Source organism: Capricornis sumatraensis, chromosome 5, assembly GCF_032405125.1.
Source record: "Capricornis sumatraensis isolate serow.1 chromosome 5, serow.2, whole genome shotgun sequence".
Classification (NCBI taxonomy): domain Eukaryota; kingdom Metazoa; phylum Chordata; class Mammalia; order Artiodactyla; family Bovidae; genus Capricornis; species Capricornis sumatraensis.
Window position 1 is genome coordinate 10,654,519 of NC_091073.1, and position 16,604 is coordinate 10,671,122.

At 38.8% G+C, this 16,604-nt stretch overlaps 1 protein-coding gene across 1 annotated transcript in view; it reads left to right on the forward strand.

Moving 5' to 3' along the window:
• The window catches only part of ZPBP (zona pellucida binding protein), a 135,065-nt gene that overhangs the window by 19,246 nt on the left and 99,215 nt on the right, over nucleotides 1-16,604 (forward strand). Inside the window, exon 4 of the mRNA XM_068973374.1 lies at nucleotides 6,602-6,751. Within this exon, the coding sequence (XP_068829475.1) occupies nucleotides 6,602-6,751 (150 nt within the window). The remainder of the gene's footprint in view (nucleotides 1-6,601; nucleotides 6,752-16,604) is intronic.

Below are 16,604 nucleotides of genomic sequence, written 5' to 3' on the forward strand. Positions count from 1 at the left end.
TCAGTGATTTAAACACTAAATGCATTTTTGTTGTACTTGTTGTTACTTGTATTATTCTGCTTTGTTTTCTGTAAGTTTCTTGAATCTGTTTTTTGATTTGTCATTAATTTTAAAATTCTCAGTCATTTTATTTTCCAGTGTTTCTTCTTCTCATTCCTGATTCTCTGCTCTTTCGGAGGTTTCCATCACCCTTATGAACACTGTTTGAAATTGCTCTGTAACTCTTGGATTCATTCTTCTTGGAGGTATTTTTCTCTTTGTGATTCTGGCTAGGTAAATTTCTTTTGACCTAACTTCAAGTCATTGATTCTTTTCTTAGCCATGTCAAGCCTCTTTATGAGCCCATTGGACAAAAACTTCATCTGTATTACTTTTCTTTTTTTTTTAGTAGTTTTTGTTTGTTTTGGTTTTAGTTCCAACATTTCTATTCGATTATTTCATAGAGTTTCAATCTCTATTGAAATCTCCTATCTGATCTTGCATGCTTTCTATAAAATTTTCCATTAAATTATTTAATGTATCTTTCATAGTTATTTTAAGTAAACTGTCTGATACTTCTGACATCTGTGTCATAGCTTGCTGTTTTGGAAATGTGTCATTTCTTACCTATCTGTATGCTTCTTAATTTTTGTTAAAGTTTGACATTTTGAATAAGATAGTAAACATTGAGATAAGTATTGTTATATTTGAGATGAACACTTTAAAAAATATTATTAAAGCTTACTATTAGGAGTTTTTATTAGTCAAGAATTGTCTGACTGTGATATTGGTTATTGCCATGGTTACTAAAAAATTTTTTATCTCCAGTATCTCATCTTTGGCTTTGAGTTCTCCTTTTTTTATTTCCTCAGAGAGAATATCTTTCTTATTACTCTCTTAGCTTGATTTCACTGTGTTGCCAGGCTCTTATTAGTGATGGGCAGTTGGGAGAGAGAAGATCTCTAGTGTTCGGATTAAGCCTTAGACAGGTGTGGTATCCCTGATCTGGTGGGTATGGCCTTCAGAAGTGCTTCATTCTATCCTCCATCCAGCTTTAGTGCTGGCCTGGTACTTCTTACTGACTGCCTCAAGGATGGTTATTTTTTTCCTTCCTGTTTCCTTCCCTAGTGGCAGCATGTTTCCCGAGTGCTCTTGATAACGATTTTTGTTTCTCCTCCCATTGTAGGTTAAAACATTGCTCCTTACCTAGAGGCAGGGGAAATGGATGGAGGTAGAGTTTTGCCAGGGTTAATGGATCCCCTCCAGCCAGCACCCTGTGAGACTCTTGCTCCGGGTTCCCTTGATCTTCCTTTTGAACACCCAGAGATATTCATCAAGGTCAAAGCCTGTAAGAGGGTGCAACTTCCTCTTCCCACCCCCATCTCTGATCCTCAGAGGTTTTTCACATGCACGCACTGGTTCAGTCAGTTCAGTTCAGTCGCTCAGTCATGTCCAACTCTTTGCGACCCCATGAATTATAGCATGCCAGGCCTCCCTGTCCATCACCAACTCCCGGAGTTCACTCAAACTCATGTCCATTGAGTCGGTGATGTCATCTAGCCATCTCATCCTCTGTCATCTCCTTCTCCTCCTCCTCCCAACCCCTCCCAGAATCAGAGTCTTTTCCAATGGGTCAACTCTTCGCAGGAGGTAGCCAAAGTACTGGAGTTTCAGCTATCCTTTCATCATTCCTTCTAAAGAAATCCCAGGGCTGTTCTCCTTCAGAATGGACTGGTTGGATCTCCTTGCAGTCCAAGGGACTCTCAAGAATCTTCTCCAGCACCACAGTTCAAAAGCATCAATTCTTTGGTGCTCAGCTTTCCTCACAGTCCAACTCTCACATCCATACATGACCACTGGAAAAACCATAGCCTTGACTAGACGGACCTTTCTTGGCAAAGTAATGTCTCTGCTTTTGAATATGCTATCTAGGTTGGTCATAACTTTCCTTCCAAGGAGTAAGCGTCTTTTAATTTCATGGCTGCAGTCACCATCTGCAGTGATTTTGGAGCCCCCCCCCCCAATAAAGTCTGACACTGTTTCCACCGTTTCATCTATTTCCCATGAAGTGATGGGACTGGATGCCATGATTTTCGTTTTCCCAATGTTGAGCTTTAAGCCAACTTTTTCACTCTCCTCTTTCACTTTCATCAAGAGGCTTTTGAGTTCCTCTTCACTTTCTGCCATAAGGGTGGTGTCATCTGCATATCTGAGGTTATTGATATTTCTCCCAGCAAAATTGATTCCAGCTTGTGCTTCTTCCAGTTCAGCATTTCTCATGATGTACTCTGCATATAAGTTAAATAAGCAGGGTGACAATATACAGCCTTGATGTACTCCTCTTCCTATTTGGAACCAGTCTGTTGTTCCATGTCCAGTTCTAACTGTTGCTTCTTGACCCGCATATAGGTTTCTCAAGAGGCAGGTCAGGTGGTCTGGTATTCCCACCTCTTTCAGAATTCTCCACAGTTTATTGTGATCCACACAGTCAAAGGATTTGCTATAGTCAATAAAGCAGAAATAGATGTTTTTCTGGAACTCTCTTGCTTTTCCCATGATCCAGCAGATGTTGGCAATTTGATGTCTGGTTCCTCTGCCTTTTCTAAAACCGGCTTGACCATCTGGAAGTTCACAGTTCACGTATTGCTGAAGCCTGGCTTGGAGAATTTTGAGCGTTACTTTCCTAGCATGTGAGATGAGTGCAATTGTGCAGTAGTTTGAGCATTCTTTGGCATTGACTTTCTTTGGGATTGGAATGAAAACGGATCTTTTCCAGTCCTGTGGCCACTGCTGAGTTTTCCAAATTTGCTGGCATATTGAGTGTAGCACTTTCACAGCATCATCTTTCAGGATTTGAAATCGCTCAACTGGAATTCCATCACCTCCACTAGCTTTGTTTGTAGTGATGCTCTCTAAGGCCCACTTGACTTCACATTCCAGGATGTCTGGTTGTAGGTGAGTGATCATACCATCATGATTATCTGGGTGATGAAGATCTTTTTTGCATAGTTCTTCTGTGTATTCTTGCCACCTCTTCTTTTTTTTTTTTTTTCCTTTTTTTTTTTTTATTAAATTTTAAAATCTTTAATTCTTACATGTGTTCCCAAACATGAAACCCCCTCCCACCTCCCTCCCCATAACATCTCTGTGGGTGCCACCTCTTCTTAATATCTTCTGCTTCTGTTAGGTCCACACCATTTCTGGCCTTTATTGAGCCCATCTTTGCATGAAATGTTCCTTTGGTATCTCTAATTTTCTTGAAGAATCTCTAGTCTTTCCCATTCTTTTGTTTTCCTCTGTTTCTTTGCATTGATCTCTGAGGAAGGCTTTTCTTATCTCTCCTTTCTGTTCTTTGGAACTCTGCATTCAGATGCTTATATCTTTTCTTTTCTCCTTTGCCTTTTGCTTCTCTTCTTTACACAGCTATTTGTAAGCCCTCCTCAGACAGCCATTTTGCTTTTTTGCATTTCTTTTCCATGGGGATGGTCTTGATCCCTGTCTCCTGTACAATGTCATGAACCTCATTCCATAGTTCGTCAGGCACTCTGTCTATCAGATCTAGTCCCTTAAAACTATTTCTCACTTCCACTGTATAATCATAAGGAATTTGATTTAGGTCATACCTGAGTGGTCTAGTGGTTTTCGCTGCTTTCTTCCATTTAAGTCAGAATTTGGCAATAAGGAGTCCATGATCTGAGCCACAGTCAGCTCCTGGTCTTGTTTTTGCTGACTGTATAGAGCTTCTCCATCTTTGGCTGCAAAGAATATAATCAGTCTGATTTCGGTGTTGACCATCTGGTGATGTCCATGTGTAGAGTCTTCTCTTGTGTTGTTGGAAGAGGGTGTTTGCTATGACCAGTGCGTTCTCTTGGCAAAACTGTATTAGCCTTTGCCTCGCTTCATTCTGTATTCCAAGGCCAAATTTGCCTGTTAGTCCAGGTGTTTCTTGACTTCCTACTTTTGCATCCAGTCTCCTATAATGAAAAGGACATCTTTTTTGGTTGTTAGTTCTAAAAGGTCTTGTAGGTCTTCATAGGACCATTCAACTTCAGCTTATTCAGCGTTACTGGTTGAGGCATAGGCTTGGATAACTGCTATATTGAATGGTTTGCCTTGGAAATGAACAGATCATTCTCTCATTTTTGAGACTGCACCAAGTACTGTATTTTGGACTCTTGTTGACCATGATGGCTACTCCATTTCTTCTAAGGGATTCCTTCCCGCAGTAGTAGATATAATGGTCATCTGAGTTAAATTCACCCATTCTAGTCCATTTTAGTTCGCTGATTCCTAGTTAGCACTTGGCTTTTAGCAATTCACTAAAGCCTTTCAGCCAGTTTTGAAGCAAATGCTTGGCTTCAGGCTGTTCTTGTAGGCACTGTACATTCCTAGATTTCAGGTGGTTGGTGGCCCTACCTGCCTGAGGGGTTTGATAGATTCAAGAGAGTTCATTGATTGACACTTTTCTGTCTTTTCCCTTATTGTTATATGATATTGATGCTCTTATATTCACTCTCTGTATCTGAGCAGAAAGGAAAAGTATAAACCTATTTTTTGAAAGAGTAAGCTAAAATGAAATTGTACTTAAATTCTGCCATGTTATTTTAGAGAGCTCTGAGGCATGGGTTTCTAGAAATTGAATCCAACTCTAAATTTTTAGATGATCAAGCTAAATTCTAGAGAGAGAAGTACAGAGTTTAGTTCAATTATTTATTGACTGTTGTTATATGAGTTCTTATAGTGATATGTTATTGTGTTTTGACTTGGCATCCCATTTAAACTTAGTTATTTAAAAGTCATTTTGGTAAGTGGTATTTGTTAAGTGGATTCTTCTCCTGGCTGTGATATCATCTGGGCATATCTTCAAAGTGTGCGACTTTTAAATGTTTTAAAATAAGAATATAGCTGGAGAGTATTTTCTTACAAATTGTATGATACTAGATTTTCTGGTTGTCATTATATTTACTGTTGTAGTAGGCACTCATGTATATAAATACATTTTTAAATTGGTGCTTCTGTTTTGGGAAATTTCTGTTTCAAATTAATGCCAGGGAATACATAGCCTCATTGATGACATATTATTCTAAAATTTCTTTACAACTTGTGGGCACCTTTTATCATATGATATGATATATCAGTCTTTGCTGAAATACAGTGTATCAGGCACTTGAAAAACTTTTATCTGTTCCAAAAAAGAGACAATATGTTATGATAAATATATACTCTTTCATTAAAAGATATTCATGAAGAAATAGGCAATACAATAAAAATGCATTCTAAATTTATGTCACATTTTTCAGCTTCATCCCGGATATAGAAATGGGAGTTCTCAAGGCATAATGCTCTATGTAAAGCACTTGAGGGCAGGTGTATCCATCTATTCATTTCTCCTTCAATATCTGAAACAGGGCTTTGCATGTCTAGAAACCAAACAAATTGTTAGTGAAAAATTAATGATGAAAATTGCTTAATAATAACTAATTTTTTTGTCTTATTTTGAAGTAATTGCTTCAAAATAAATTTCAATTTGACACTTATGGGCAATAAATTTTTTCTTAAAATAGAAAATGATGAGCAATTATTTACTGAGATAATATTTTCAATTCTTATGAATGGTTTATTAAATTATTAAGTAAGTGAATTTTAATGTCTAATAATTTTTCTATTGCAGAACCATGGTTATGAACTTTCAAAATAACAACCTTTAATTGCTTAATGACTTAAAGCTTTTTCAAGTACTTTAGCATTCCTTGTATTTGTTATACAAAAACAATTCTATAAGATATATTATCATATTTTATGATTCTTTGTTGTACAAATGAAGGAGCTAGACTTCAAAAAGATTAAGTGATTATCTCTTAGTTACAGTCTGTGAGAAAGGTACACCTCAAATCCAAGTCTTAATCCTTTTAAATCAGGCTTCTTTTCCATCACATAACATGGCTTTCTCCCATTTGCTACTTTAAGTAATATTGAAGTTCCAAGAGATCTTACATCCAGTTCTGACTTCTAGCACAGCAGTTCTGATTGTGACTCTGGGCATGAAGTTATCCAACCTATATTTTCTTTCTTGTGCAACCCTTAGAGTTGTAATCCAACTTTTGCCTAGTACCTGTGTAATGACAACCAATCCCTAGTTGTCAGTGATTATATTGAGTTAAATCTTTGTTCCAGATACGGTGTTTCATCCCTTTAATATATAGTTTGTATGCTTACTGAGAACATAACCCATCTATAAAATATTTATATGCATATATATAGATATAGTTATTTGACAGTATATATAAATATATACTATTTGATATGTTTATGAATGTTGATCATGCGGTCTCAATGCAGCAGGCAGATGAGGAGCACATCATGTATGTGTAATTTTTAGCCTCTTAACACTTGGGCAGGTCCACACTTCATGAACTCTGATTAGTGAAATTCTGACACTCAGAAGTACATCTTGGCACCTACTGTCAAGAAACACCAGACACAGTGACTGTGTTCCCTCGACTTCTTTAATGTATAGCAGGTAAATTTGGATAGCTTTTCTCTGTTTAGGATATAGCTTGTTATTTTATCTCAGTCTCATGTTATTTAAGCCACTGACCACTGTATCTTCTTATTCTATTAGAAAACAGCACTGCACAAATCACCTCCACAGGAAGCCTTGTATTCCAGAACTTTGAGGAAAGCATGAGTGGTGTTTACACATGTTTTCTGGAGTATAAACCTACTGTGGAAGAAGTCATTAAAAATCTCCAACTGAAATATGTTGTATATGGTAAGAAGAGGTTTTAGTTCTAGTTTAACATTTCTTAATGTTTTCAAATATTTGCATATGTTAACAAGTTTGTTTTAAAGGGATTTTGTTATTTTTATTCTTAAAGAAAAATTTATGCCTGGTTGTATTTTGCGAAGTGCTTTGGAAGGAGTTAGTGGTAAGTGAAGATCTTTTATCTTCAGGAGAATGTTGACTTTTACAGATCAATTTAAGACAGTGACTAAAAACAGAATGGTAGAGAAGTCATGTTTTCAGAGTATGAGGGTGATACTGTAGTCTGTTCTGCTTTTAAATTCTTAGTATCATTTTTGATAGTTCACTGCCATTCTCCTGAAAAAAAACATGAGTTGCCACTGTATGTAAAACCCTTTTGTGAAAACAGTTGGATCTGCTGATATCTGAGACTAACAGCTGAATTAGTAGTGGAGTGGCCAGGGGAACAGCCTGAATGGAGGTTCCGTCTCATTGGTGGGACCTACATATGGAGACAGAGTCATGGTCCTCAAGGATGCCCTTGTCTTACCTTCAGAGTTTCTAAACCTATTAATTACCCTACAGTAGCAGGTTTTATAGGTACAATTAAGTGAAGATCTTGAGATGAGAGAACATCCTTAATTACTTGGACTGGCCCTGGGCAGTCATAAGAGTCCTTTAAGAGGAATGCAAGAAGGCCAAAGGCAGAAAAAAGAAAATATGATGAAATGAGAGGCTAGAGGGAGGGGCTGCAAGCCAAGGAGGCAGCAGATCTCTAGATCCTGGAGGTGGCCGAGAAGTGGGAACCCCATGGAGCTTCCAAAGTGAATGTACCTTGATTTCAGTCTTGTAAGACTCACGTTGAACTTCTGATCTCTGAAACTGTAAGATAATATATTTGTGTTATTTTAAATGACTATTTATGTAGCTTAAGAAGTTAATATGCCATTGGAAGCAGTAGGAAACTAATGTACCACTGTTTTCACAGCTGGGATATAGAACAAATGGCTGAATTATTAATAGTTTCTTGATCATTTTTTGGTCACTAAAAAACACTATCCCATATATCCAAAGAAAGACATAATTTTCATGAGAAATTGTATTAACTTTGTTCGGCAAATAATTTGTTTAAACTTTATAATCAGTAACACTTCATTTTTGTTATAGTTTTTTTCTATAATATATGATATAGACTTGCTATAGCTCCAGTTGAGCTATTTCAAATCCTAAAAGATGATGCTGTTAAAGTGCTATACTCAATATGGCAGCAAGTTTGGAAAACTCAGCAGTGGCCACAGGACTGGAAAAGGTGAGTGTTCATTCCAGTCCCAAAGAAGGGCAATGCCAAAGAATGTTCAAACTGTTGCATAATTGCACTCATATCACACGCTTGCAAGGCAATACTCAAAATTCTCCAAGCCAGGCTTCAACAGTACGTGAATTGTGAACGTCCAGATGTTCAAGCCGGATTTAAAAAAGGCAGAGGAACCAGAGATCAATTGCTTAACATCTGTTGGTTCATAGAAAAAGCAAGAGAGTTCCAGAAAAGCATCTATTTCTGCTTTATTGATTACGCCAAAGCCTTTATTTGTGTTTTATTGATTATGCCAAAGCCTTTGACTGTGTAGATCACAACAAACTGTGGAAAATTCTTCAAGAGATGGGAATACCAGACCAGCTCACCTGCCTCCTGAGAAATCTGTATTCAGATCAAGAAGTAACAATTGGAATTGGACATGAAACAACAGACTGGTTCCAAATCAGGAAAGGATTATATCAAGGCTGTATATTGTCACCCTGCTTATTTAACTTAAATGCAGAGTACATCATGAGAAATGCTGCACTAGATGAAGCACAAGCTGGAATCAGGATTGCCGGGAGAAATATCAATAACCTCAGATATGCAGATGACACCACCCTTATGGCAGAAAGTGAAGAGGAACTGAAGAGCCTCTTGTTGAAAGTGAAAGAGGAGAGTGAAAAGTTGGCTTGAAACGGTCCCATCACTTCATGGCAAATAGATGGGGAAACAGTGGAAACAGTGACTGACTTTATTTTCTTGGGCTCTAAAATCACTGCAGATGTTGATTGCAGGCATGAAATTGAAAGATGTTTGCTCCTTGGAAGAAAAGTTATGACCAAACTAGATAGCATATTAAAAAGCATAGCCATTACTTTGCCAACAAAGGTCCATCTAATCGAAGCTATGGTTTTTCCAGTAGTCATGTATAGATGTGAGAGTTAGACCACGAAGAAAGTTAAGCGACAAAGAACTGATGCTTTTGAACTGTGATGTTGGAGAAGACTCTTGAGAGTCCCTTGGATTGCAAGGAGATCAAACCAGTCAATCCTGAGGGAAATCAGTCCTGAATATTCATTGGAAGGACTGATGCTGAAGCTGAAGCTCTGATACTTTGGTCACCTGATGCAAAGAACTAACTCACTGGAAAAGACCCTGATGCTGAGAAAGATGAAAAGGCATGAGAAGGGGATAACAGAGGATGAGATGGTTGGATGGCATCACTGACTTGATAGACATGAATTTGAACAAACTCTGGGAATTGTTGATGGACAGGGAAGCCTGGCATGCTGCTGTCCATGGGGTTGGAAAGAGTTGGACACGACTGAGCGACTGAAGTGAACTGATGATATAGATATGTTATTTTATGTAGTTTATAGCAGCTATACTTTGGAATCTCTCATAAGGGTATATTCACATAAGCTAAGAAAGGTAATAGTGCTTAAAATGAATGTTAATTTATAGTAAGGAAAATTATAGCTAATATTTGCTGAGCATTTACTATGTGCCAGGTAATGCTGTGTTTTTATGCATAATTATAGTAAGAGCAAAACACATATATTACTTATTTTTTCAAGGCATTCTTTTTAGATTTTTAAATTTATTTTTGGCTATGCTGGATCTTCATTGCTGTGCATGGGCTTTCACTAGTTGTGGGGAGTGGGGGCTAGTTTCCAGGTGCAGTGGGTGGGCTTCTCATTGCAGTGGCTTCTCTTGTTGCAGAACATGGGTTCTAGGGCTTGATCTCAGTAGTTGTGGCACATGGGCTTAGTTGCCCTGCAGCATGTGGACTCTTACCAGACTAGGGATCAAATGTGTGTTCCTGTATTGGCAGTTCGATTCTTAACCATGGGACCACCAGGAAAGTCTTTCAAATTTTTTTTTTCTAACTTCCCTTTTGATTTCTTCTTTGACACATTGGCTACTTAGAATTATGTTCTTTAATTTCTACACATTTGTGAATTTTTCATATTTTTTTCTATTACTCTAATTTTATTATATTGTAGTCAAAGAAAATACTTTGTATTATTTCAGTCGTTTAAAATTCATTTTGATTTGTCCCTTAAAATAGTTTCTATCCTGAGAATGTGCCATGAGCACTTGGGAAGAATGTATATTCTACAGCTGCTAGATGGAAAGTTCTGTAGATATCATTTATGTATATTAGGTTTGGGCATTATTTAAGTGTTGTATGTCCTTGTTGATTTCTGCATAGTTGTTTATTATTATAAGTGAGGTATTGAATTCTCCAATATTTTGAATTGTTCATTTCTTTGATTATTTCTATCATTTTTTTTGCTATCATTTTTTTAATGCCTCATTTTAGTGCTTTGTTCTTAGATGTTTGTGTTTATATTTTTCTCTCTTCCTGATAGGTTATCTTTTTTAATCATAAAAATATGTTGCCCTTTATCTATGGTAGCATTTTTTGTTTGTTCTAAAGTTTACTCTGCTTGACAGTTGAATAGCCATTCCTACTTTCTTGTGATTGTTGTGTATATGGTGTATTATTTTCCACCCCATCACTTTCAGTCTATTTGTATCTTTGCATCTAATGCGTGTCTCATGTAGACACTAAGTTTATTACTTTTTAAATCCAGATTCTCAGTCTCTGCCTTTTGATTATATAATTTAATTCATTCACATTTAATGTTATTTATATAATTGGGTATACTTTATCATTTTACTTTATATTTCCCTGTCTTGCATGTTGCTCTATTTCTCATTCAGTTCAGTTCAGTTCATTAGTCATGTCTGACTCTTTGCGACCCCATGAGCTGCAGCATCCCAGGCCTCCCTGTCCATCACCAATTCCTGGAGTTCACCCACCCAGACTCATGTGCATCGAGTCTGTGATGCCATCCAGCCATCTTATCCTCTGTCATCCCCTCCTCCTCCTGCCCCTAGTCCCTCCCAGCATCAGGGTCTTTTCCAGTGAGTCCACTCTTCGCATGAGGTGGCCAAAGTATTGGGAGTTTCAGCTTCAGCATCAGTCCTTCCAATGAACACCCAGGATGGATCTCCTTTAGGATGGACTGGTTGGATCTCCTTGCAGTCCAAGGGACTCACAAGAGTCTTCTCCAACACCACAGTTCAAAAGCATCAATTCTTCGGCACTCAGCTTTCTTCACAGTCTAACTCTCACATTACATCTTGTGAATTAAGTGAATATTTTCTAATGTAGCATTTTAATTACTTTAGTGATATTTGCTCGATATATTTTAAGTCATTTCCTTATTGATTTCTCTAGAGATTACCACATATATTTTAACCTATCAGAATCAGCTTGATAACTTAATTCTAGTGAGATATAGAAATCTTAAACTCATGTAGATGCATTCCTTTTCCATGCTTTTTGTGGTATATTATAAATATTATATCTGTAAATGTTGCAAAACTAACAATACATTTCTATATTTATTATTTTGTATAATTTTATATATCTCAGAGAAGCTGAAATTAGAACAAGTGTATACTTATAGACTTTTTTGCATTGATCTTCTTGTTTATCATTTTTAATTTTCTTAAATTGTTCCTATTTTTCCAAGCTTCCATCTGTAATCATTTCTTAAGCTAGTACAGCCTTGCTTCTACCTACTTCCTTTTTGTTTCTATTGGAAAATCTGTATGTTTGGTCCCAGTGATAACATCATACACAAATTCTTTTATACAATTGCTTTTTAAATCAGTAAAGAGGAAAACTAGAAATAAGCACTTATTCTGTCTTTATAATTACATAATTTACTCGTGTACCTTGTTTTTCATGTAGATTCAAATTATTGACTGAGGTCATATTCTTTCAGTCTTGAAAATTCAAAAAAATTTGAAAATCTAATTAGTTTTATGCACTTTGATTAAAATTTGGTATTGGGAAGTTTGTGAAAAAAGTTTTAAAACACTTGGTCAAAAATCATCAGTCGCTGTGAGACAATACTTATTTCTTAACCAGAGTTACAAGAAATAACAAAAGTAAACAGAGAGTCAGTTAAAAGCAAAGAACTTAACATAATCTGTTATCAGAAATGACATTCCAAGAAAACTTTATTTTCTAAACAGAAAGAAAAAATTAATCCAAGCCTTACCTTAGCTTGCTCCCAACATAATCAATTTACCCAACTAAATTCAATCCAATCTTAGAAAATCCTGATCGTGCATAATGTTTTCAATACTTTTTCATAAATTCTCATGCCTTCTTTTACTGAAAACATATCTTACTTTCCCTAAAAGATTTTTCCTCACCAAATTACTTTTCTTGCTGAAAGATTTTCAAGAGATCAAAAGTCTAGTAAACCTAGGTACAACAAAAATATTATGCTTAACATTGATGACTCCTGAGACTGTATTATGTCTATATTAATCTATATTAATCAAACCAACAAGCTTAAGCTACCTTCAGTACCAGATGTCAGTTTGGTACGGAATACTTTCCAGATGACTTAAACCTGAAATTCATTCTGGCCAAATTACTTTATATATCTGAGTATTTATATAAGCACTTAATTTCCCTTAAGTCAATTAAATATAGCTTTTTTTGTGAATTAACACACACACACAGAAGCCTCATAGTTCCTCATCCAAAATTTCAGCCATGAATCAGTTACAGCAATGTAAAACCCATCTGTCTGCAAAAGAGTTTGGTTTAAATTTGGATTTCTAGCAGATGGGACAAATCAAGCTCACTTCTCTAGATGGCTAAATCTGTTTCACTAGTCTTTAGGGAAAAGATGCTCAAAGTTTTTATTTTTCCTTGACAAGTTCCAAATTATTTGCTCCCTTTTTCAAAATTTGCGTTTTAAAAAGATAGCATAGAGAAAGGTTTCTAGAGAAAAACCAGGTAGAATATTTGCATCTCAAAGGCACAAGCAAATCCCTCCTAGGATAACTTTGTTTCCCCTTTGTTTAGTACTTACAAGCCTCTTAAGATAGATGGGGAAGGTTTTGGGAGTGCTAAAAATATTGGTGGGTTTTGAATTATTTTTGGAGCTACACCTCTGGTCCTGTAAAGACTAGATTTGTAAAACAAGGAAAGTTTCCCCCCACCCCCCACACCCCCCTTTTAAAAAGGATTGGGTGGCTTCTCAGTGATACTGAAGGACTAATATACCCATTTACCCATGTTGGGATGTTTTACTTTCCCTCCTGTAGGTTAGAGGAGAAGGCTTCTTTGAAATTTCTATCCAGGAAGATCCCCTGGAGAAGGGAATGACTACCCAGGGTGGTATTCTTACCTTGAGAATCCCATGGATAGAGGAACCTGGCAGGCTACAATCCATGGGGCTGCAGAGTTGGACACAACTGAGCGACTGAGCAACGCACATACACATGGTTAGCTTAGTTCTATCAGTGGCCTGCCATTTTGGTACTCTATTTTCAAACACTTTTGGGTATCCTCCCTGGCTTTAAGAAGCTTCCCACATGGCTCAAGTAGTAAAGAATCTGCCTGCAATGCAGGAGACACAGGAGATGTGGGTTTGACCCCCAAGTTGGGAAGATCCCCTAGAGGTGGAAGTGGCAACCATTCCAGTATTCTTGCCTGGAAAATCCAATGGACAGAAGAGCCAGGTGGGCTACAGCCCATAGGGTTGCAGAGTTGGACATGAATGCACATGCACATTCGTGTTCAGACCTTTGATCTGAGGAGGCTTGCCTACAGCCTCTCCCATTGGCACCCTCTGCTTGAATTCTCTAAGCACACAGGTGGAACCATTCATGACACTACAGTGTCTGGGTTTGTCCATTCAAAGGCAAATAGATCCTGGGAGTCTGGGTGCAGGGAAGAAAACCACCTTTAGTTCTAGCACTGTGAACCAGTTCAGCCACCCATAGTTTTACAACTTAGATGGGCTTGTCAGCTGAAAGAGATGTGCAACTTGAGAGTAGTGAGTCAAGTTTTATTTGGGGCAAAATGAAGATAGCATCCCAGGAGGTAGCACCTCAAATAGCTCTGAGAGACTGCTCCCAAGAGGCAGTGGGGGAAGGTCACTATATAAAATTTTGGTGAAGGGGGAGTTCAGTACAATTAAGCACGCAATTTATGAGAGATTTTCTGCTAGTCATGAGATGCTGATGTCCTCATGAAGGGATTTAGTGCTTTTCTAGATATGAAGAGATGCAAAGATTGGGATCATGAGGTCAGTTCCTGAAAATATTTAACTATCTGTAGAGCTGTCCCACCAGATTGCCTGGAGCGCAGAGTGCGTCACTGCACCCAGAGCTCCTTCAGGGGTGTTGAAGGTCAGCAGCCGCAGCACAGGGTTCAGTCTCCTCAGAGGCAGATGGCAGGCGCTCTTGCTCAGCCAGTGGCAGTGCTCTTGGCAGGCGTCATTTGTATCTGACAGGATGGAATGGTGATCTCCTCTAGTTTGAGACTGTGTTAGATTCCTCTGCCCAAGACCAGTTGTTTGTCCTAGTGGCTGCCATCTCCATAAGGATCTCCAGCTTGGGCTGTTTTCTGGAATTTAGTGAGCAAGTCCCTTCCTGACAAGCAGATGGGGCACTTGGATGTGAGCAGAAATGGATGTGCAAGGGTAAAGCCTTCTAGCAAGCACTTGAGGGGAGGGGTGGATTACTTGGTTTGGGCTTTCTGTCAATCCCTGTTATACAACACTGAGAAGACAAGGGTCCAGGGACATCAGTTAGCACACAGTAGACTGCCCCCATATTTAGTAAGAAAATGACTTGCCTGCCTGCTACATCAAAGATTATCAGAGGTTCCTCTGGAGAAATGACCAGGTATCCTTTCAGGGAAAGTCCTGGGCTCCAACAGTTTTCAGTCCTCTTACCATCATTGGTTTGGTAGCCCCAGGTCCCCTTTGGGACTGAGGGCAGTTCCTCTTCCAGTGATCTTCTCATTTTCATATCGAGCAGAGTCCCAGTGGACTTTTCCCATACAGGCAGCGTTTGTTTTTCCAGTCACCCTATTGGCCACACTTAAAACAGCAGATATTTTCTCAGTGAAATAGTGGCTCTGATCCAGGCTTCTTGGTTCTTGTCCTCACCATGGGTTTTCACAAGGATGGGTAACCCTGAGGTGGTGCAGGGGTTAGGGCTGCCTCTGGTAATTGTGCTGTTGACTTTTGAATCCTTTTTGCCTTTTCAACCCTATCACTATTGTTAAATACCACAAAGGCCAAATCCATGAGCTGATTTATGGGGGTCTAGGGTTTCACTTTCACTTTTCACTTTCATGCATTGGAGAAGGAAATGGCAACCCACTCCAGTGTTCTTGCCTGGAGAATCCCAGGGACGGGAGAGCCTGGTGGGCTGCCGTCTATGGGGTCGCACAGAGTTGGACACGACTGAAGTGACTTAGCAGCAACAGCATCAGGGTTTTCAGGTCCCCAGATGGGAGTTAACAGATAAATGGTCCAGATGACTGTCCCCACTCAGAACTGGGGGGAGTAGGATTTCCCAGCTGTCGATCTCAGGGAGGTGAACTTGTAAGGGGATCATCTGAAACATCAGGCTCCTGAAGGGGAAGAAGGTACTTTGAAGGGATGTGAACAAGGCATACCTGGCTGGAGTTCTTTAGACCTGGATTTTGGAGCAGGGTCATGGACCTTTGGATGGGTGGGACTTACTCCCCCTGCCATTTTCCTTTCCTTTTACAAAATAGGCCCAGCTGCAAGATGGTATTGTAATTCAGTCACCCAAATTTTTTTTTTTTTTTTTTGCCACATCTCTTGGTTTCCTAGTACGTATTGAGATCATGCAGTATTGCAAAAGAAAATTAATTTCTTTTTCTTAAACCATCCTGTCTAAATTTTCTCCAGTTAGCTAATATCAATCCTAGCAGGGAGTCCTTCAGGATGCTTGTAGTTGCCCGCATCTTTTGTTGGGATATTTTGATAAGACAGGTGTCTGATTGATCCTTGTCAGATGGTAGTTATTTGTCCTGGCATTCTCCCGGTGTCAACAGTGGGGTCCCTGTGAACACCTGAAATCTGCCACATTGGTTAGCCTGAGGAGGCCCCTTGGATTAGTTAAGAAAAGGAATAAAAGGCAGTGGGGGAAGAAGCAACCAGAATCCCAGGGCCTAGATCCTTTAGAGACAGAAGGAGGAGACCTCCTTGAGCCAGCTGAACAGATTACCTTTATCACTGAAAGAAACAAATAGAGCTGAAGGGTATCTCTCCTCAGGATGTGGTCCATGTGATGTTGAGGAGGGCTGTTGTTGTTCAGTCAGTAAGTCATGTCCACTCCTTGCGACCTCATGGATGGTAGCATGCCAGGCTCCTATGACCTCCACTATCTCCCAGAGTTTGCTCAATCTTCTACCAATTGGGAGATAGAGGAGGACAGAGAAGAGCTACCTCTTCATAGAATTAAAAGAGGCAAAACCCAATCTGCCGGCAAAGCCAGCAAGCAGGAGCAGGATCAATAGATAGTCCAAGAGGTCAAGAGAGAAGGAGGATACAAGAGAAATCTAGGACAGGAGGGAAGGTGTACAGTCATGATGTTTCCCAAGAGACATTTGTAAGCCCACTACCTCCTCTCCGAGGTTGGTAAAGTCTGCATGTGACCTCCACGAGATAAGTGCTCACCCACACTTCTGTTCAGGGGTGTCTGGGCCCCCCACCA